Raw genomic sequence first — 23,333 nt, 5'->3', positions numbered from 1 at the left:
GATTGCGCCGCTTGGGAGCAGTGACCATAATGTTATTGATTTCACCGTTTGTATAAATAGGGAGTTGTCCAAAAAGACCGCCACAACCACGTTTAACTTTAAAAGGGGTAAATACACTGAGATGAGGAGGCATGTGAGGAGGAAACTGAAAGGAAAGGTACATACGGTCAAAACCCTCGGGGAAGCTTGGACGCTATTTAAAACTATAATCCTAGAAGCTCAGATAAAATACATACAAGTTAGGAAAGGCACAAACAGGCATAAGAAAAGACCTGCATGGTTAACAAACAAAGTAATGGAAGCTGTAAAAGGTAAGAAGGACTCATTTAAGCGGTGGAAAACCAGTCCAAGTGAGATTAGTAAAAGGGAACACAGGCTGTGGCAAATCAAATGCAAGACTGTGATCAGGCAGGCAAAAAGGGACTATGAGGAGCATATTGCAAAAAACATAAAGACCAACAATAAAACTTTCTTCAAATATATTAGAAGTAGGAAACCAGCCAGGGAGGCAGTGGGGCCCTTGGATGACCATGGGGTAAAAGGATTACTGAAGGAGGATAGGGAAATGGCTGAGAAGCTAAATGAATTTTTTGCCTCCATCTTCACTGTGGAAGACGAGAACTTTTTGCCCTCCCCAGAACCACTAATTTTGGAAGGGGTGTTGAAAGACCTGAGTCAGATTGAGGTGACAAAAGAGGAGGTCCTACAACTGATAGACAAATTAAAAACTAATAAGTCACCGGGTCCGGATGGCATACATCCGAGAGTTCTGAAAGAACTCAACGTTGAACTTGTGGATCTTCTAACAAAAATCTGTAATCTTTCATTGAAATCTGCCTCCGTTCCTGAGGACTGGAAGGTAGCAAATGTCACCCCCATCTTTAAAAAGGGTTCCAGAGGAGATCCGGGAAATTACAGGCCAGTCAGTCTGACTTCAATACTGGGAAAGTTGGTAGAAACCATTATCAAGGACAGAATGAGTAGGCACATTGATGAACACGGGTTATTGAGGAAGACTCAGCATGGGTTCTGCAAGGGAAGATCTTGCCTCACTAACCTGTTACATTTCTTTGAGGGGGTGAACAAACATGTGGACAAAGGCGACCCGATAGATGTTGTTTACCTTGACTTCCAGAAAGCTTTTGATAAAGTTCCTCATCAAAGGCTCCTTAGAAAACTTGAGAGTCATGGAGTAAAAGGACAGGTCCTCTTGTGGATCAAAAACTGGCTTAGTAATAGGAAGCAGAGAGTCAATATAAATGGGCCGTCTTCGCAGTGGAGGACGGTAAGCAGTGGGGTGCCGCAGGGCTCGGTACTGGGTCCCATGCTCTTTAACTTGTTCATAAATGATTTAGAGTTGGGAGTGAGCAGTGAAGTGGCCAAGTTTGCGGATGACACTAAATTGTTCAGGGTGGTGAGAACCAGAGAGGATTGTGAGGAACTCCAAAGAGATCTGTTGAGGCTGGGTGAGTGGGCGTCAACGTGGCAGATGCGGTTCAATGTGGCCAAGTGCAAAGTAATGCACATTGGGGCCAAGAATCCCAGCTACAAATACAAGTTGATGGGGTGTGAACTGGCAGAGACTGACCAAGAGAGAGATCTTGGGGTCGTGGTAGATAACTCACTGAAAATGTCAAGACAGTGTGCGTCTGCAATAAAAAAGGCCAACGCCATGCTGGGAATTATTAGGAAGGGAATTGAAAACAAATCAGCCAGTATCATAATGCCCCTGTATAAATCGATGGTGCGGTCTCATTTGGAGTACTGTGTGCAGTTCTGGTCGCCGCACCTCAAAAAGGATATTATAGCATTGGAGAAAGTCCAGAGAAGGGCAACTAGAATGATTAAAGGGCTGGAGCACTTTCCCTATGAAGAAAGGTTGAAACGCTTGGGACTCTTTAGCTTGGAGAAACATCGACTGCGGGATGTCATGATAGAGGTTTACAAGATAATGCATGGGATGGAGAAAGTAGAGAAAGAAGTACTTTTCTCCCTTTCTCACAATACAAGAACTCGTGGGCATTCGATGAAATTGCTGAGCAGAAAGGTTAAAACGGATAAAAGGAAGTACTTCTTCACCCAAAGGGTGATTAACATGTGGAATTCACTGCCACAGGAGGTAGTGGCGGCCACAAGCATAGCCACCTTCAAGAAGGGTTTAGATAAAAATATGGAGCAGAGGTCCATCAGTGGCTATTAGCCACAGTGTATGTGTGTATATAAAATTTTTTGCCACTGTGTGACACAGAGTGTTGGACTTGATGGGCCGTTGGCCTGATCCAACATGGCTTCTCTTATGTTCTTAAGTGGGAAGGAGGGAAAGGCAGCGTCGCTCACTGCTCACCGGCCGCCAGCCCCCTTCCTTTCCCTTCCCATCCCTTTGCCTCCCGCCCCCCTGCACCTGGGTTCTGCAGCCGCGGCATGCCTGCCTCCTCCGTCACCTCTTTTGCTTCCCCTCCTGTTGCCTCCTCCCCCCCCGGCCCTGCCGACCACGACATGTCTGCTTCCTCCTCCAAGCCCACGACCACCACCTGCCCCCTCCTTCCCTTTCCTTCCTGTCCCATCACCTCCCCCCCCCCGCCCTGGCGGCGGTGGCACGCTGTGATTGCAGGAGGAGGAGAAAGGCGACAGAATGGGAAGGGAAGGAGGGGGTTAGTGCCGCAGTTTCGGGGTGGTGGTGGTTTGAAGTGCTTTGGGGGGTGCCTGCCAGGGGTGCGACATGCCCTCGGCTGCTACTGGCTGCAGCGGTTTCTCCCCCCAGCAGCTGTTTGGTTTTACTTCTTCACCCAAAGGGTGATTAACATGTGGAATTCACTGCCACAGGAGGTGGTGGCGGCCACAAGTATAGCCACCTTCAAGAGGGGTTTAGATAAAAATATGGAGCACAGGTCCATCAGTGGCTATTAGCCACAGTGTGTGTGTGTATATATGATTTTTTTTTTTTGCCACTGTGTGACACAGAGTGTTGGACTGGATGGGCCGTTGGCCTGATCCAACATGCCTTCTCTTATGGTGGGGGGCCGGCCTGGGAGGACTTCACTATCACATCCCCAGCCTTAAAATGGAGAAAACGGGGGGGGGGGGAGAGGTGATGAGGCTGCACGGGGGAGTGAGGGAAGAAAACAGGGGGGAGGAGGATAGATTCAGGTGGTCTGAATCAGCCATGTTGGTCTGAAGCAGTAGAACAAAGTAGGAGTCAAGTAGCATCTTTAAGAGGTGGCAAGGCTGCACGGGGGGGGGGGAGGAGAGAGGAGGAAAATGGAGGGAGGAGGAAGAGGTGAGGTTGCGTGGGGGAGCGAGGGAGGGAGGAGGAAAATAGGAGAGGAAAACAGGAGGGAGGAGGCGTCACAGGTGGGGAGGCCGAATTGGGTCCCCCCACCCTGCCTGCTCTGGGCCGCCGTCAGCGGGCTGGCCCTGGAGCTGGTCCCTGGGGCCAAAAAAGTTGGGGACCACTGCTGTAGAAGGTTCATAACTTGGAGGTGCTGCTGGGTTCTAGTTTATAGTTGAAGACTCTGGTCTACTCTGTGTCATATAGTGCCTTTACTCATTTTGGCTAATATGCCAGCTATGGCCATTTCTCAAAAAGCACAGAATGGCTATGGTGATCCATGCTCTGATCATATCGAGCTAAGATTTACTGTAATACACTCCACATGAAGCTACTTTTGAAAACTGCCTGGAAGCTTCAACTGATCCAAAATGCAACAGCCAGGGTAAAATCAGGGGCTCAATAAAGGAATTATATCACCCTGTGTTGAATATATGCACTTGGCCATTTGTTTCTGGGAACAATTTAAGTGCTTTAAGTACTTTAAAGACCACCACCTCCTGTACTGTTCAATCTTTCAGTTAAGATCTGCTTCTCAAAGCTGCCTTAAGTGCCTCTAACGACAGAGGTGAAATGGGAAGCAACTACAGACATGATTTGTTCAGTGGTGATGCCTCATTTTTGGAATGCAATCCCTCCTAAGGCTTGCTTTAAAAAGGTAGTCCCCTGTGTAAGCACCAGTCGTTTCCAACTCTGGGGTGACACTGCATCTCAATGTTTTCATGGCAGACTTTTTATGTGGTGGTTTGCCATTGCCTTCCTCAATCATCTACACTTTACCTCCAGCAAACTGGGGCCACAGGACTCCTAAGGCTTGCCTTAGGCCTACCTTAATGTCTTTTAGGTGCCAGACTAAAACATTTCTTTTCACCCAGGCTTTTAATTAAAGACTTTTATATTTTTAGCTGTTTCATGACTGTTTTTAACTTGAGGAATGTTTTATGGGTATGTTTTGTAGGCTGCTCAGTGTTTCTGTTCTTGTGTTTTTGTGCTTTGGCTTGTTTTTCAAAGGCTTGCTTTAATACATAGTTTATGTTATTTTTATGGTACTGTTCTTACTTATGAGTTGCCCTGAACAGGTCAGCAAATAAATTATCTAGATAAAACAAAAGCTCAGAGGAGATCTTGCATAGTGCAGTGAGCTCTGGGAAGGCACAACATCTTTAAATGTACTACAAATGCAGACATTTCACATCCACAAGAGATTCACATTGTTGCTTTTCACCAGTAAAACTCAATGGCCACTAATCATTTACACAGGATTAAAACAGTACACTTGAGATCTTCTTTAAGAAGCATTCTAAAGATCATTCTGTGCCATGGTGAAACTGGGATGAATGTCAGATTTCTTTCCCTTCCTAAACTGCCAAGAGACTGTCTTGTAGAATAAAATATATTCACTTTGTTTCACAGCACTAAAAAGAGCACTTGATAACCGAACCAGCCTTAAGTACTTCAAAGAGGGGCTATGGCTCAGTGGTAGGGTATCTGTTTGATATGCAAATGTACCAGGTTCAATTCCCTGCATCTCTGGCTAAAATTTACTTCTTTGTGTATTAAAACAATTATGCTCTGCCTTTCCTCAGGGTTCAAGGATCAAGTAGTAGGTGATGTGGAAGACCTCTACTCAAAGCCCTTGGAAAGCCACTACCAGTCTGAGTAGGTATTATAATATTGGTCCTAATGGACCAAAGATTTGATTTGGTATAAAGCAGCTTCATGTGTCATGTACATAAACTTTTGTGGTATTTTTGTTTGTGGTATTTTTTCTTCTGAAACAATGCAAAGATTTTAAAAGGATCTTTTATCAAAACTGTTTTAATTTAGGATGTGTTTTTATGGACCAGAGTCACTTATAGTCCCACCCTAAACAGAGTTACATCCTTCTGAATTCATCGACATCAATGAGCTTAGCAGAATGTAACTCTGTTTAGGGTGGAATGATTAACCACCACTTTGATATCTTCAGGAATCCAATTTGAGTGTACTGATTTTTTTTAAATTGGCTGCTTTTTAAACTGGCCACTTTTTATAACATCCCACCCATGTCTGCAGCTTTGAGTATAAATAATTCTGCAAATGGATGAATACTTCATGCATCTGATGAAGCAAGCTCTGACTCACAAAAAAACTTATGTTGAAATATTTTTTTTTATTCTTTAAGATGCCACTGGATTCATGCTTTATTTTGCTGCTGCAGACTAACACCAGTAACACATCTGTTATTATCTTCAGGAATCTATGAATACAAACAATGAACGTTTAAGTCTTTACGTTCTATATCAATATGTTTCTCAACTGTTCCCTCTAAAAGAATATGTACATTAACTACCGCAAATGGAATTTCATTGTGGCTTGTGTAGACTATGCTACAAATTCAATTTAAATTTGATTAAGTTAGAATGTGCAGGATAAAGATTTCAAAAGATATTTTTAGTTGATTCAGTTTATTGTCATTGAATATGTGAAAATCTGATAGCTTTTTAAATATTATAATATTTAGCCAAATTATAAACTGATAAAAATGATTTCTAAAAGTCATTAAAACTCAACAGTAAATACTGTAAGACTTATCACATTTCAGGATTCACTGACAGATAATCATATTATAAACATTAACACGATATGTACCTTACTTCAAAGTTCATTGTGATGCATTACAGACTAAGAAACTTATTATGGCATGAGCTTTCATTAGCCAGAACGACCCTTGGCACTTACCGTGAGGGGTCCTTCTCCTAAGAGGATAGGAGGACATCTTGGGTGTTTCCCACCGTCCAATCAGGGAGGCAGGATCAAAAATCTTCCTCTTCCTGTTGCTGTGGGAACCACCCTCTTGCTCAGTTCGGGTGACTCCGAGCAGCAGTATGAATAACTTAACCTATATATAAACCTCAAAACTGCAACTTTAATCCAAAGGATATTGCTGTGAAAAAACAACTGGTATAAAGAGAAAAAGACAGGTCGTAGTACTTGACCTAATAAACATTGGAAATTTGGTGCTAGCCAGAAGGAAAAGAGAGATATAACAATCCACAGATAGGGCGATAGACGGGAGGGCAAGATGTCCTCCTATCCTCTTAGGAGAAGGACCCCTCACGGTAAGTGCCAAGGGTCGTTCTCCCTAAGAGGCGGAGGACATCTTGGGTGCTCCCAGAGCAGTGTTAGTCAGGGAGGGATCGCCCTAATCGGGCAGCACGTGCTGCAATATCCGTCTGCCAAAGGCTGCATCCGCAGAGGCATAAGTGTTGATCTTGTAATGTCTGACAAATGTGGAGACAGATGACCACGTGGCTGCTTTGCAAACTTCTTCGACCGAAGCGTTCTTCTCAAGTGCGGCGTTGGTTGCTGCACTTCTTGTTGAATGAGCGGTAATCCCCTCGGGCACTTTGAGATGCAACGCTTTATAAGCCTCTGCTATGCATTGTTTGATGGCATAACTTATTGCCGCTTTGGACATTTTCTGGCCCAGTCTGGGCGATGTTATATTGATGAACATGGACTCTGACTGGCGAATCTGTTCAGTTCTGGCCAGATAGACCTTTAGTGCTCTACGCACATCCAGTGTATGCCATACCTTCTCCTTGTGATGTTTGGGATTCGGGCAAAACGATGGTAAGTTGATTTCCTGGCTTTTATGAAATTTAGAGGAAACCTTCGGCTGGAAGGTGGGGTCTGTGTAGAGGACCACCTTATCTTTGTGAAATACACATAGTTCCCGCTTGACGGATAGAGCCCCGAGTTCGGAAACTCTTCTGGCCGATGTTATTGCCACCAGAAAGATGACCTTCATACGCAGCATCCTCAAAGGAACCGACATTAAAGGCTCGAATGGGGGGTTGGTTAAGGCTGACAGCACTGGATTTAGTCGCCACGTAGGAAAACGATGAGATTGAGGAGGAGATGTTAGTGAGGCTCCTCTTAGGAAACGGCGAATATGAGGGTGAGCTGACAACTTGTACCCCTCCACCTGGTGAAGTACTGATGAAAGTGCTGCCAGCTGACGTCTAAGGGTGGCCGGTTTAAGACCTGTGCGTAAGCCATCCTGGAGGAATTGCAAGATCTTCGGAATAGAAGGCTGTAAAGGGTCCACCCCCTTTCTCCGACACCATCTGTGGAAGGCTTTCCATGAGGCGTTATATATACGTGTGGTGGAGTCTTTTCTGGATGCTAAGATAGTGCTAGCTACCTCTGTTGAATATCCCAGATTTAGCAACGATCTCCTCTCAACCTCCACGCGGTCAATCGCAGCCAGTCGGGATGCGGGTGCCACACCGGTCCCTGTAATAGCGCGTCTGGCCACACAGGCAGGTGGAGTGGTTCTGTTGTCGACATCTGGTGAATTGAGGAGAACCACGGACGTCGCGGCCACCAGGGAGCAACCAGCAAAATCTCGGCTCTCAGAAGCTTGACTCTTCTGAGCAGTTTTGGAATGACAGGTATCGGAGGAAAGGCGTAGAGAAGACCTTGAGGCCACGGGGATGTTAGAGCGTCTGTGGACTCTGCCTGGCTGTGGAAGAATCTTGTGAAGAATCTTGGAAGTTGGTGATTTTGACCTGATGCAAAGAGGTCCAGGATCGGTAGACCGAAGTGATCCACTATTTTCTGAAACAACAATTTGTTGAGCGACCACTCCCCGGATTGAATGCTCTCTCTGCTGAGCCAGTCCGCCTTGATGTTGCAGATTCCCTGAATGTGCTCTGCTCTGATTGATTTCACATGGTCTTCCGCCCAGCTGAACAACTTCACGGCCTCCTTGTACAGAGCTGAGGACCTGGATCCCCCTTGGTTGTTCAAATATGCTTTGGCCGCTATGTTGTCTGTCCGGATTAAGACATGTTGACCGATGATCTGGTCCTGGAAGTGGAGTAGTGCTAATCGAATGGCCCGGAGCTCCAATAGGTTGATCGGGAGCTTTGCTTCCCTGGTGGACCACTGACCCTGCGTGGGCTTCTCGTCGAGGGTCGCCCCCCAACCTGAAAGGCTGGCGTCTGAGAAGATCTGCATCTCCTTCTCCACCCAGAAGATCTTCCCTTGCCGTAGGTTGGTATCTATTGTCCACCATCTTAGACTCTTCTTCACTTCTAGAGGTACTGTCAGAGACAGGGTACGCTTTTCCATAATCTGGAGCTGGTAAGGTCGTAAAAACATCTGCAATGACCTGGTATGGAATCGTCCCCACTGGACCGCCTCGAGATTCGAGACCAACAGCCCCATGAGTCTTGCCAGGGACTGGAGGGATGATGAACTTTCCTTGATCACCTGATTTACCATAGTCTTGGTTCTCAGCACCTTGTCCTCTGGTAGGAAGAGGGCGTTCCGGTTCGTGTCTATGACCATACCCAGATGCTCCAGCCTCTGAGTCGGGCGCAAATGACTCTTGGAGAGGTTGACCAGAAAACCGTGTTGTTGCAGACAACTGATGGTGTGTTGTACATCTTGTAGGGCACTCCTCCTGGACGATGACCTTATTAACAGGTCGTCGAGGTACGGGTGTACATGTATCCCCTGTTGTCTGAGCAGAGCTATTATGTTCACCAGTACTTTGGTGAACACCCTGGGTGCTGTCGCTAGGCCGAATGGTAGAGCCCTGAATTGGAAGTGCGACCCGTTCACGCAGAAACGCAGAAACTTGCGATGTGCCAGAAGAATCGGTATGTGCAGATATGCTTCTGTCAAATCTAGAGATGTCATGTAGTCCTGACGATGGAGAGCTTCCGTTATGGACTTGAGGGACTCCATACGAAAGTGACGGAGTTTGATCGCCCTGTTCAGAAATTTCAAATCCAGGATTGCTCTCCAGTCCCCGTTTTTCTTGGGAACCGTAAAAAAAATCGAATAGACACCTTGACATCTCTGATTCTGTGGAACTGGTTCTATCGCTGCGCACTCCAATAGGTGATGAATTGCCTTGAAAGTGATGTCTCTCCTGGTTGGATCTGAACGAAGAGGGGATACAAGAAAACGATTTGGAGGGGTTCTTTGAAACTCTATGGCGTATCCCTGGGAGACAATTTCTAAAGTCCAAGAGTCGGCTAGTGAAGTCGCCCAGATCTGCTGGAAATGAAGAAGGCGACCCCCAACGGGAATGGAAGTCCAGTCAGGCCTTATTGGGCTTAGAGTCCCTGTCTGGCTTATTCGATCTGTCGGACTGGTGCCTCTGGAATCTCTGGTTACCGAAGTTCTTGCGAAACCCTTGTCTGGGCTGCCCCCAGGGTGACTTTCGATAGTCCTGTTTTGGCTTGGAGTTGTTGTTGTTTGAAGCTCGAAAGGAACTGGAGCCGAAGCCCTTCCTTTCTGGACGTCTGAGGTACTTAGGCATAGCCTTCTTTTTATCACGTGTCTCCACGAGTATCTTGTCCAGAGCGTCTCCAAACAGCTTCTCACCTTGGAAGGGATAGGAAGACACTATTGATTTGGAATGAATGTCTGCCGGCCAGGCCCGAAGCCACAGCCCCCTTCTCGCTACTGCCGATGACGCCATTGCTCTGGCGGCGAAGGTAAGAGTATCCAAAGAAGCATCCGCAGAAAACTCAGCCGCTCTCAGAAGTCTATTGGTGCCCTCGAGGATCCTCCTATCTGTGTTGGGAAGTAGTTGGGTTAAGCGTCGAACCCAAACGATTGCTGCACGAGACACGATAGAGTTTGTAGCCGCTGCCTTAATTGCCAAGGCCGTGGCCTCATGGTTTCTTTTCAGCGCTAGGTCGATCTTTCTGTCCCAGCTGTCTCGAACCGATCCATGTCCGTCCTCCGACAAGAGTCCTTGTGACTGCAGGGCAGACACTGGCGCATCAACCAGCGGTACCTGCAGCATGTCATTTGCAAAAGAAGGCAATGCATACAATTTTTTAAGGGAACCTGGCACCTGGCGATTAGAATTGGGTTTGGCCCACTCCGCCTTCAACTGGCGTTCAAAAAACTCAGGAAAAGGAAAAACCTTATCCGTGTCACGGTACCGAGGGAAGAACTCTGTGTTCCCCTTAGGTTTGTTCTTAGGATTTGCTAGGGGACAACTAGCCTCCTGCTCTTCAGGTGATTCATAGAGGTCTAAGGCTGCCAGTACCTTGGCTAGGAGTGGTTGATACTCCTCTGCTTTAAAAAATCTTAAAGAAGGCTCTGGGTCTGCACTGCATTCTATTTCTTCATCTGAGATAAACTCGCCCTCCTCCCGGTCCTCCCTCCCAGAATCCTCAGAGTGATCCACTTCAGGTGATCCCGCTCTCCCTGCACATTCACTTGCTAGGGTCTTTTTCTGAGCTTTGCTGCGCCAGGTACAGCTTTTGGACCTCTTTGGGGAGGGAGACCTGGAGGAAGAGACAAAGCTCGCAGCATAAGGTCTTTTAAGAGTTGCAGCTCTGACTGCACTGTCTACTGTTTGCTTAATGCATTCTAAAAAATCAAATGTAAAAGAAGAAGAAGTTCCCATTGAGGGTACGTTACCCTGCCCCACCAGGGGCTGAGATGTCTGTGCGTTCTCTTGGAGGCCGTGATTGGAGTCTCCTGGCTGGAGGTTGGCCTCTGGAAGCCCTTGCTGCTCAGCAAAGGGTTGCCGCTGCCCGGGCCCGCTTCGCGCTGTTTTTCGCGCTTCAAAATGGCCGACGGGGGAAGAGAACGCAGCGCGCGCTTCTTCTGTGGCCGAGGACGACCAGCGCCGCTTTCTGCCGCTCGCCGGCGGCCCGCCCCTACAGGGCACGTTGCCGGTAGCCGCCGCAAGCCCGTGGGTCATGCCGGCTCCGGAGGATCCCCGTTCTTCAGCCCCATGCCAGGCATCGAAGTCGGGATCATCCATAAAGTCGTCCCTGGGACGGCGTTGCATCGCGCCTTTTCTTCGCGCCGCGGCTGTCCCTTAAAGGGGCCTGAGCCTGTTCAGCGCTCCCTTCCCTCAGAGTTGAGGTAAAAGGAAAATTCTTCAAGAGAGGTGAAATGAAGGTAGGAGGTAGAAGGGTTAAATATAAGAAGAAGAGGAAGGTGTTATTATTATTTTCTTTTGTAAGTTAAGAGTAAGTTAAGAGTAAGAATAGGGAAAAAGGGATAGGAGCCTATCCTGGAAACTTGCTCTCCCTGTCGAGGCAGGAAATGAACTGAGCAAGAGGGTGGTTCCCACAGCAACAGGAAGAGGAAGATTTTTGATCCTGCCTCCCTGATTGGACGGTGGGAAACACCCAAGATGTCCTCCGCCTCTTAGGGAGAACCCCCTTTATGAGATGCATCTAATAAGGGATGCTAGTTTGTGAAAGCTTATGCCACAGTAAATATGCCATATAGTCTTTAAAATGCCACAAAGTTCTGTGACTGCACTCAAATTAATTAAACTTGCCTGATATAAACCTGCATCTGCTTTCTTCTTCTTTCCCTCTTGGGTGGAAGGTGATTCAGGAATGATGGGTTAAGAATAATCTCAATTGCCTATGACATAAGAGTGTAGGCATACCTCAATTGAAGTTAGTTTCCTCTACAAGCCAAGATCCTTAATCAAGATGTAATCTGGCTTTAGGATTCCAGTTAGCAGAGGAAAAACAGTTAAGCTTCATACCTACACTCATACACCACCAAACCAGGATTAGTCTTAAACCACTATTCTTTCATGCAAGAAAGAACGGGAGAAGTAGAGGACAGACATAAACAAAAGGTCTGTGCATATTTTTGTTTCACTATGAACAGCGCTTTTTTGTAGAAAAAGCCCAGTGGGACCTTATTTGCATATTAGGCCACACCCCGAAACCAAGCCAGCCGAAACTGCATTCCTGTTAAAAAAAAGCCCTGACTGTGAATAAACTGAATATCTGAATATAACCTTTGTTAGTCAAAACAACATGGCTACATTTTTTTTAGTAAATAAACTTTCTAATTCACCTTGTCTGCAATCTACATAACATTACATCTTATTTTCAGAATGCTTGCAGAACCAGAGTAAATGCTGGGAACATTATAGAACAGGTAATAAATAAAAATATAGAAGATTTAAATTTTTATTTTGTTTATAAATGTAGGCTATTTTTCCAAATTTGCTTTGTTCAAAGAGGCTAAGACCATATAAACCAATAACAATAAAATTCAAAGGTAATTATACAACCATTAAATCAAATTAACAAACCTGTTAACCTCAGAGCTGTCACCATTTAAAGTCATGTTACTACTTACCCAGTAATAATGATCTCTGGGTAACTCTGTGTAACCAAACCCCAGTTTCCACCATTGATAGGCCATTCCTAAGTAAACAAACCAAAAGCTGAAACTCAATGATACTTAACATAATTACTAAGAATTAAGACTTTTGATTCCTCTTAATACCTTTTTACTATAACCTTGACGCTTCTGGCGAGCCCCAGCTGAATAAAGTGCTGGAATTAGGTCCACGGGACAGTCAGCAAAGTATTCACAACAGGTGACTGGAGATTCATGTATACTCAAGGGATAGGGATTCTCAAATATAGGATATCTTTAATGAAAGAGAGTGAAAGGTCAGTTTTATTTAAATTTTAAACTATTTTTCAAGCTAAGGCTATTTCACCACCATCAAAACATGATCAGAAGGAATATAAAGTTTAGTAACTAAATGCAAATGATATTTTACACAGACAACAAGGAAAAAAGCTCTAAATATGTACAATACAATAATGAAATATTAAGTTTACAGTTTTTTGAAACAAAAATGAAGAACTGGTTGTAATTTCATTCTCTTGGCCATGTCCAGGTCAACTATACTGAGGGGCTAATGCTCCTTGTACAAACACACACACAACATATTCCGTATAATATAGCTAATGCATTCCGTATAGGGTTGCCAAGTCCAATTCAAGAAATATCTGGGGACTTTGGGGGTGGAGCCAGGAGACTTTAGGGGTGGAGCCAGGAGACATTGGGGTGGAGTTAAAAGCAAGGGTGTGACAAGCATAATTGAACTTCAAGGGAGTTCTGGCCATCACATTTCAAGGGACTGCACATCTTTTTAAATGCCTTCCTTCCATAAGAAATAATGAAGGATAGGGACACCTTCTTTTGGGGCTCATAGAATTGGACCCCCTGGTCCAACCTTTTTGAAACTTGGGAGGTATTTTGGGGAGAGCCACTAGATGCTATACTGAAAATTTGATGCCCCTATCTCAAAAAACAGCCCCCCCAGAGCCCCTGATACCTGCGGATCAATTCCCCATCTTTCCCTATGGGAATCGTTCATGGAGGTGCATGATGGCTATGGGGGCGGAGCTTCCCCCGCCGGCCAGCTGGCTGGGGGAGGGGGGAAGCCTGTAAAACCGGGGATCCCCTGCTGGGACCTGGGGATTGGGAAGCCTAATTCTGTAAAGAATTAATTCAATAACAGTGCAACCGTACAAACACTTTCCTGGAATTAAACCCCACTAAATAGACTTGGACAGGGTTCTGAGTAGGATTATTCTCTAAAACTCTAGAGAATAGCCATAGCTGCCTGCTCCCTGCTAATGAAGATGCAACATGTATATCACTCTGAGTTCCTTAGAGAAAGGGTAGGATAAAAATATATTAGCTACATAAATCTGTTTTTAGGATGAGAACTGCAACTGGAATGCAAACAGCAGAAAATAAAAGCAACAGGGTAAAGGGGAAAATGGCTTCACATTTGATAACCAGCCATTACAAGTTCTATGGTTACAGCACTTCACAGGGCTGCTTCTTGTATATACATAATGTGTGATGCTGTTTATATGGACGTTTGATTTGAATGATCTATTCCTCTAAAAAAACAACGGGGAAAGTTCACTGTTATATTGTAAGCATAGTAAGGACACATGCAGATTCATGCTTCCCACCAAGCACACCTATGTACCAGTGTATAGTATATCATAAAGAGTTGCTGTAGGAATATAATCAAAGCTCTTCACTCCAGAAAAGGAACAACAAAATTTAAGACACTCTTCACTGGTTCTTTTAGTGATCTTTTAAAAGGGTTCAGCAGATCAGTATCAAAACAGAACACAACAGAAGACTCAGAGTTTTTAATAACCAGTCATCAAATTATATAGCTAGCTGAACTTAGGGAATAGAGGCCTATCCATAAAATTCTATTATACCCTTAGTTCTTACCCATTTTGTGCAAGATCAATAAGTACTAAATCTTTTTCTAGAAGGACAACCACTGCATATGGCTCTTGGAAATCTAAAAAAGGAAGAAAGAGTATTGATTATGTCACTTTTGCTAAATATAAATCCACTACTTTGAAATTTTGTGAGGCTACATACAACACACCAGTGTAAGCATTTAAAAGTGAGGCATCTAAGATATTATTCTAGATTAAGTTGTTCACTCCAAATGTTAGAAAACTCAGGTAAAAAACCAATACCCAATTAACTGTATTTAACTGATTATTTACATAAAAAGCTCCAAAAATGTTTATGAGAAAAGGCTATTAACAAACATTTCCACTGCAGTACTGGCATAAATCTAGTCTTTTATTGCCAGTATGCATCAATGAAACCTAGGATCTTTTGCATTTAGCACAAACCTAGGATCTTTTAGCATTTAGTCTGATTTGATTAAGGCCAATGCACACATCACAAAGTCCATGTGACAGACATGTGGAGTTCCATGCTGATGATCTAATTTGGATCAGGAAACAGTACACAGAACAAAGGGACTCACTTTTGCACCGTTGTACCATTTTTGACCCCAAGGAGAAGCTATTTGCCCTGTAATGCATAGCCTTCATTTTAAGTAAGTTTCCCAAAGAGGAAAACATGGCTTCCAACAGCTGTTTCAGGGGTGGAAAGCAGTGTAGGGAGGAAGGTTTAAGTCTCTTTCCACTGTGCACCATGATCCCAATACCAACCAGCCACCGAATACCTGGTAATTAAGTTCCCAGCAGGCAACTCTAGGCACATGTCTGATTTCAAAGTCCTTGTGACAGTTACACGAATTTCATAAACTTCCTTCTCTCCAAGACTGAAGCAAACTTGCTTAATAACAATTGAGCTGGCACTGATAGTTTCTATGATAATTGCCAGCCTGCAGGTAATTTTTTCCAATAGTCTAAGCCTTTCTCTCTTCCTTTCCTTGCACCAGCTCAGCCAGATCATATAAAGTAATAGTTAGGGTGATGCAGCAATATAGAACAACCACTCCCTCTTTTCCACATGTTTCTCATTCATTTATGTCGCCCTTCACCCTAACTTTTCTGTGTCTCCCCCTGCCCCCATTTACAATTCTTTGCCAGGATGCCTGCAGCCTTTCTGTGTTGATCTTCAAGACCACCCTATGGAGGATAGGAAGGGGGAAGGCATAGAAGAAATCCCTTGTCATCAGAGCTGGAACACATCTCCAATGGTCCCAATGGCCCATGCTGTTCTTGAACAAAAAGGGGGGGGCACTTGGTATTCCTTGGATGATCCCACTCTCTGTGAGCTCAAGGACCGCTCATGGTCAGGGCCTAACCACCTGCTCAGTTGGTCTGCCCTGAGGTTTTTTATGCCAACAATGTGGATGACTTGAATGGAGGTATTCATGCTTATGACTTTGTACCAGATGAGAGCAGCCATGCCCACTGTCCTAGGAATAGAAAGATTTCAGAATTGGGAGTCTACATTGACTTTGAAAAGAACAGGTTGCTTACCTGTAACTGATGATCTTCGAGCGGTCATCTGTGCAGTCACACTGATGGGATTAGGCGCCAGCGCCAATCTCGATCGGTAAACTTAAAAGCTGCGGATTTCCGCGCCAACGTCCCAGTGTGCATGCCCAGAAGCCCCACTGCACATGCTCACCAAGATGGGAGCCGACATCCCGCCAGTTCCTTCTGACCGCTGCAGGATCCCAAAGATGGACCGGCAGCAGAGGGGAAGGAGGGCGGGTAGGGTGACTGCACAGATGACCACTCGAAGATCATCAGTTACAGGTAAGCAACCTGTTCATCTTCTTCGTGGTCTCTGTGCATTACACTGATGGGAGATTAGCAAGCCAAAATCCTACCTGGAGGAGGGTGCAACAGTCCATCAGCTGGAAAAAGACTGCAGAACAGCACGGCCCACCAACGAATCCTGGCGAAGGCGTAGGTCCAACGCATAATGATTCACAAAAGTATGCGGGAGGACCAGGTGGCAGCCTTACAAATGTCCCATAGCGGAACACCCTTCATGAAAGCTGCCGAAGTCGCCATGGCTCAAGTGGAATGGGCTCATATGGGCCCTGGCAGGGGCTTCCTGCTCAAAAGATAACAGAGTTTTATGGTTTCAGTTATCCACTTAGAAAGCCTTTGGGACAATATCCGCTGCCCTAAAGATGCAGTGGCATAGGAAACAAAAAGTCTGGAGTCCCTCCAAGAGGGATTTACACGATGGAGATAGAACGATAGCGCTCGTTTCACATCCAAGGCATGAAGTCTCCGTTCAGAATCATTAGCCGGATTAGGAAAATATACTGGAAGATAGATTGCAGTGTTCAAGTGAAAGGAAGAAATCACCTTGTGAAGAAAGGTGATATCTGGACAAAGCACTACTTCTTCATTGGTGAAACACAAGTAGGGGGCGTCGCATCTGAGCACTGCTAGCTCACCCACTCTCCTTGCAGAAGTAATTGCCACCAAAAAGGCAGTTTTCCAAGCCAGTAATTGGAGAGAACAAGTGGCCATTGGCTCAAAGGGTTTTCCCGACAGCGCATGAAGAACCAATGATAGGTCCCAAGTCGGAGTAGGCTGTCTCACAGCAGGATACAGTCTAGAGAGACCCTTGAGGAACCTCTTAGTATCAGAATGCGTGAAAACAGAATGTCCATCGATCTGGGAATGATTAGCAGAGATGGCAGCCAAGTAAACAAGTAATGATGAGACTGCTAACCCCTTATCCAAAAGGGAAAGAAGAAAATCAAAAATTGTAGGTAAGCCCGCTGTGGACGGGTCTAAGGACAAATCAGAAGAAAACTGAACGAATCGCGACCATTTACAAGCATAGGATTTGCATGTAGACTGTTTCCTGCTGTTCAATATGACAAAATGAGCTCTGTCTGACAGTTGATTCACTGCAGACGCCAAGCTGTTTATTTCAGATGAGGCACATTGTGGTGTACCACACGACCCTGGTGGGTGAGAAGAAGGTTTGAGGCCTGCGGAAAATGGTGAAATGTTCCGTTGGCTAGATGAAGGACCAGGGAGAACCAGTGTTATTTGGGCCACCAGGGTGTCACGAGGATGCCCACAGGCCTTTCCCTCAATATCTTCTGTACTACCCTGATGATCAGGGGGATGGGCGGAAACAGGTACATATGATGTTGATTCCACGGAACGAGGAGGCCATCCCCCAAGGACAGGGGATCTGCTCCCCCCATGCAGCAGAAGAGCTTGCATTTCTTGTTGTTGCGCGTGGCAAAAATGTTTATCTCCTGAGTTCCCCAACTTAGACAGAGGGGTCAAAGGAATTCCCAGTGGAGCTCCCATTCATGGAGCGAGGCTCCCCCTCGACTGAGGAAATCTGCACACACATTCAAGTCCCCCGGAAGATGTGTCGCCACCAAAACACACCCATTGATATGCACATTTCCCAAATGTTCAGAGCAAGTATACAGAGCTTGCGGGAGACCGTACCCCTGTCTGTTTATGTAGGACATGGCTGTTGTACTGTCTGTCATAATGGCTACCGTTTTGCCATTGAGAAGCGTCTGGAAAGACTGGATGGCATGGAAAATTGCCAAAAGTTCTAAGAAATTTATATGGTGGTGTGCATGGTGACTGGGCCACCTGTCCCCCACACAAAGGCCATTCATATGTGCTACCCAACCCCACAGGGACGCATCCGATGTTATTGTGACGGACGGGGATGGTCTGTGGAAGGGCGCCCCCTCCATCAGATGATGCTGCTGTTGCCACCAGGTGAGAGAGGATAGAACTTCTGGAGGGACGGTCATCAGACGAGATGGAGAGTCGAGATTGCATTTGAAGTGTTTGAGGAACCATAGTTGCAGGATCCTCATGTGAAACCTGGCGAAGACCAGAACCGAAGTGGTGGCAGCCATGAGGCCCAAGAGACGCTGTACTTGGCGGGCTGTGACAGTGGGACTGCACCGAAAGGTCTGAACAAGATTGATTATGTCGTCCCCCAATTTGGAGGCAGGAAGGCCTTGCAGGCAAGGGTGTCTATTATGGCTCCTATAAACTGCACCCTCTGAGAGGGTTGTAGGTGCGACTTCTTTTGGTTGATCTGCAGTTCTAGCTCCCGAAGAAGAGAGAGAGTGACGGCAATGTGCCGCAAAAGGCTGGTCCTGGATTCTGCTACGAGGAGCCAATCGTCTGTGAACGGGAACAGGGTTATACCCTGCAATCTCAGATGGGCTGCGATAACCACCATAGTCTTGGTGAAAACCCTGGGGGCTGTAGAAAGGCCGAAAGGTAAAGACCGGTATTGGAAATGGGCTGCTCCAATGGTGAATCTTAGGTACTTCCTGTGAGAGGGATGAATGGAAATGTGGAAGTACGTGTCTTGTAAGTCCAGCGTGGCCATCCAATCTCCCCGATTTAGAAGAGGGAGGATGTTGGGTAGTGAGGTCATTCTGAATTTGTGGTAGGTGATGTACAGATTCAAGGCTTGAAGGTCCATGATCGGTCGAAGACCTCCGTCTCGTTTTGGGACCATGAAGTAGCATGAATAAAAACCGAGTCCCCTTTGATTTAAGGGAACTTGTTCGATGGCTTGTTTGAAAAGAAGTGACTGAACCTCCTCTCTTAAGGTGATTGAAGGGCTGGTGGAAACGAATGACGGGGTGGGTGGATTCTGATGGAATTCGATCACATAACCCAGTCGGATTATGGATAGGACCCACTGGTCTGAAGTTATCTTGGACCATGCCGGGAGGAAGGGGAAGAGGAGGGTATGGCCCAAAAAAGATGGGTGGGAGGGGAGGAAGAACAAAAGGCAGTCAAAGTTCCTGCTTGGGCTGTTTAGGGCCCTTCTGGCGAGAGGATTGAGATGATGAAGGAGAGTACTTAGGTTTAGCCGTATAAGACTGCTTAGAAAATGGCGGTGTAAATTTCGGACGCCACGATTGCTCTGAAGGAGATTTCGAATAAGGTTTCTTATTCCAAGGTTTTGGCCATAGTCATTTAGTTTGGGTACAAGGTGTGGAGACTCCCAGGTTTCTGGAGGTTCGGATATTCTTATCCATCTCCTGTAATACAGAATCAGTATTTGAACTGAAGAGGCCATTGCCATCAAAAGGTAAGTCCTCAATGTAGGCTTGAGTGTCTGGTTGTAAGGCCGTGGAGCGTAACCAGGAATGACATCTCAGAGAGATAGCCGTTGTCAGGGTCTTAGCACAGGTGTCACCCGAATGCTTAGCCGAATTAAGTTGTTGCTTGGCTAAGGTCATTCCCTCCCTTTGAATCTTCTTGAGAGCGGTCCTACTCTGTTCCGGCAGGGTAGGCAAGATGTTGGAAACCTGTTCCCAGAGGGCGTATTGATAACGACTCATACAAGTGGTGTAGTTGGCAATCTTTACACCCAGGGAATGAGCAGAATATAGCCTCTTTCCTAGGTTGTCCAATTTCTTCCCTTCCTTGTCTGGCGGGGCAGAGTGTGTCTTCTTCACCTTGGAAGATGAGGACACTACTACAGCATTCGGTTTGGGGTGGGTGCAGAGGAATTCTGCACTGGACTCTTGAATGCGATACATGTGGTCCAGCTGACGCGATGAGATGGGAGTGGAAGCTGGTTTCTCCCAGGAAGATTTTGCGGTATGCAGCATGATGGTAGTAAGTGGTAGAGCTACTGCAGTAGAAGTGTCCATTTGAACAATGTCAAAAACGGTGTCAGTAATCACTGGTTGAGGTTGGACAGTAGTAAGGGACAAAGATTGAGCCATACGCTTAATGAGGTTAACATAAGACTTTAAGTCCACCGAAGGTGAAATGGGTTGCTCCTCTGCTATCTTCTGCAGTGGAGAGGGTTCCCCAGGTGATGAGGTTGTTTCTTGCTCCTCCGGGGTCGACCCTTCGATGGACCTGGGTGACGCATCAGGAGAGTCAGACCGTTCCGACGTGTGGAGTCGGGGAGGAAACAGGGTCTGTTGTTATGCCTTTCATTTTCTCTGAAGAAGTCTGTTGAGCGGGTTCCTTATGCTGTCGAATCGGCTCGACGTCAGGCGGCTTCGATACCGACGCAGATGGTGCTCGCCTAGAAGGTCTATAAGATGTACAGGATCGATAGGAAGCTTCAGAGAACTGATCCCAGTCCATCTGGCATGGAGGAAGCCACGGAAAGGAAGGCTGCATGGGATACGCCCCGTATAAGTATTGCCACTGACGCTGGTCCCACGGGATCTGTGAAGGCAGGCAGTGGGGAGAAGAACAATCCATCTCTCGGTATCGAGGAGAGCGGCTTCTCAAAGCACGGTCCCTCCGTGATTCTTGCAGTCAACCCCAAGGAGGTGGGCTTCGGGATCGAGGGGTCTCCGCTACTTCTCGGGTTCGATCAGGTGGGCTCCTCTCGGTGCTGGAACATTGTGCCAGTTCTATCTCGTGATCGGAGTCGGAAGATATGACTAGCTCAGTCGACATCAAGGCGAGGATCGGAGGGCTTAGCCGACAACCCGGTGAAGCAAAGAGCTTCAATGGTGGAATGATCGGTGCCGTCGGGTATGCTGATATCGGAGAAGGTGGAGAGACGGATTTGCTGTGTTTCGGCTTATTCGATCTCTTAGCCTTCTTCTTCTCCGCGTGGGAACCCTTATCCTCCTTATGCCTTTTTGCAGGTGTAGAGGAATCTGACAGAGCAGCTGAGCCTGAGCGTTTGTTAGGGCGATTGGCGTCGGAAAGGGTACGATCAGTCTCGAGAGACTTCGAGGTCGATAGTTCAGCGGGTGCGGTCGGTTGATCGACCCGTTCCGACGAAGACATTTTCCGAGGGGAGAGCGCCTGCTCCATAAGGGCTGCTGCAAGGTGGGCAGCTCTGTTTTTCTTGGCCTGTTTAGAAAATTCCGCGCAGTGTGCACAAGAGTCCATTCTATGGAGCTCCCCAAGGCACAATAGGCACAATGAATGTCCGTCCGGTGGGGCGATTTTACTCCCACACTTGGAGCACCTCCTGAAAAATCCCCAACATCTTTCCATACGAGAAGTTGGAAGGAAGGACGGGTTGGGGGGGAGGGTGGGGAAAGAGCGGGGGGAAAAAGTTTTCGAGCCTGCACTCCCCCCAAAGCTTAAACCACTATAACTAACTAACTAACTAAGAACTATAACTACCTACAACTATAACTATATAATAATTTTTTTGGAATAAAGAAGTCCACCGACCGGAACGAAGAAAGATCAACTGATCAGCGCGGCGGTCAGAAGAGAACTGGCGGGATGTCCACTCCCATCTCAGTGAGCATGTGCAGTGCGCACTGGGACGTCGGCGTGGAAATCCGCAGCTTTTAAGTTTACCGATAGAGATCGGCGCTGGCGCCTAATCCCATCAGTGTGACTGCACAGAGACCACGAAGAAGATCCCTGAGAAATCACTTCTGAAGGTTTCTCATTTTGAGTCTAGAATACAACATTGTGGGTGCAGATGCAGCCATCATGCCTAACAATTTCTGAATGTGTACTGCTTTTTGGAAACAGATGAATAAAAAACATGTCACCACAGCCTGGAGGGTCTGACTCTTATCTAAGGGCAGGAAGGCTTTACTGTGAATAGAATCCAGTGCAACCCCTATGAAATCCACCGGCTGTGAAGGATAGAGGTGGGACTTATCTTGGTTGATTAACAGGCACCAATCAGACAGGATTTGGATGGCCATATCTGTAGATTATTGTAGCTCCTGGTAGAAGGAAGCTACAAAAAGCCAAGCATCTAAGAAGGGGTACACCACACAATCTCTCAATCTGAGATGAGTGATAGCCACTGTTATATATTTTGTGAAGACCCTGCCAGCTATTGGCAGTCCAAAGGGCAACACACAATATTCAAAGCGCAAGTCTCTGCACTGAAACTCGAGGAACTTCCTCAAGTCTTCACAGATGGCTATGTAGAAATATGCATCCTTCAGGTCTACTACTGCAAACCATATGCCTGAATTTAAAAGGGATAGAACATCTTGCAAAACCCCCCAAATATCCTAAATTTGGCCATATGCAGAGATTTACTGAGGGCCCACAAAATCAATATAGGGTGCAAACCACTACCTTTTTCCTTGATAAAGAAATACCTACAAAAGAAACCTCTAACATATTGCAAATATGTGATTTCTGTAATTGCTCCTTTCTTCAGTCCTTAGTTGGGGAGCAGGATCGGAAGGGTAGGTATTAGTGAAGGGTAGGTATTGGTGAAGGTGATGTGAATTCCAAAATACACCCATGACAAATAAAGGATAGAACTCAACTATCTTTACTAATGGAATGCCAACTAAGAACAAACAGACATAAATGGTTTCCTTCCCCATGTTCCAGGGTCCTTTGGATACAGCAATTGGAATATGGTCAAAACCAGTATCCATTCCAGCTACTGGAGAGTCAGTTAGTCATGCAAAGGATTTTCCCCTGCTAGATTGATCCCTTAGGGAACTAGATTGGGGTTTTCCCTTTTGCTTTCAGTGTTGCTTCCCGCTGTGCTGTTGCTAAGTGTAGGATGGGTGGAAAGAATGGAAGTGCTGATGAGGAGGTTGGCAATGACAGGTTCTGGAATACTGGAAATAGTGCCTCAGCTTCCCCAAGGAGGAAGGCAGTGCTGTCAGGCCCAGGAAACTGGTGGTCAGTTTGTTCTTGCATATCCACTCCAAGGTGGAATCAGTTTGGCTGCTAAATTGCCCCTTCCCTTCAAAAGGCGCATCCTTCACTTTCGCTCCAGTGTCTGCTGACAGAACTGAGAATCAAAACCAGAAGCATCAAAACAAAGCTATGCTGAAGGCCCTGGCCCAGCAATCAAAAAAATGTCAGGAAGTGTTTAATTGCTGTTTCCCTAGCCTCATCTCTTCAGTCCTGAGGACCACAATAGTGGTCTTCTTGTCTTCAGGGAAGGGATCCAGATACTGCCCCCATCTGCTCCCAGAGGAGCATCTGGTACCTCCCCA

The 23,333-nt window shown here is 46.2% G+C and overlaps 1 protein-coding gene across 4 annotated transcripts in view; it reads right to left on the bottom strand.

The window, feature by feature from the left end:
• The window catches only part of STXBP5 (syntaxin binding protein 5), a 306,923-nt gene that overhangs the window by 94,592 nt on the left and 188,998 nt on the right, over positions 1-23,333 (bottom strand). For all 4 annotated transcript variants that reach the window (XM_060240653.1, XM_060240661.1, XM_060240670.1 and 1 more), the window contains 3 exons: positions 14,390-14,462; positions 12,620-12,767; positions 12,470-12,537 (listed from right to left, as the gene is read on the bottom strand). In XM_060240653.1, coding sequence (XP_060096636.1) covers positions 12,470-12,537; positions 12,620-12,767; positions 14,390-14,462 — 289 coding nt within the window. The remainder of the gene's footprint in view (positions 1-12,469; positions 12,538-12,619; positions 12,768-14,389; positions 14,463-23,333) is intronic.

Source organism: Heteronotia binoei, chromosome 1 (genome assembly GCF_032191835.1).
Source record: "Heteronotia binoei isolate CCM8104 ecotype False Entrance Well chromosome 1, APGP_CSIRO_Hbin_v1, whole genome shotgun sequence".
Taxonomy (NCBI): Eukaryota; Metazoa; Chordata; class Lepidosauria; order Squamata; family Gekkonidae; genus Heteronotia; species Heteronotia binoei.
Note: the sequence above shows the minus strand (reverse complement) of the source record. Positions and strands in the feature narration are given on the sequence as shown.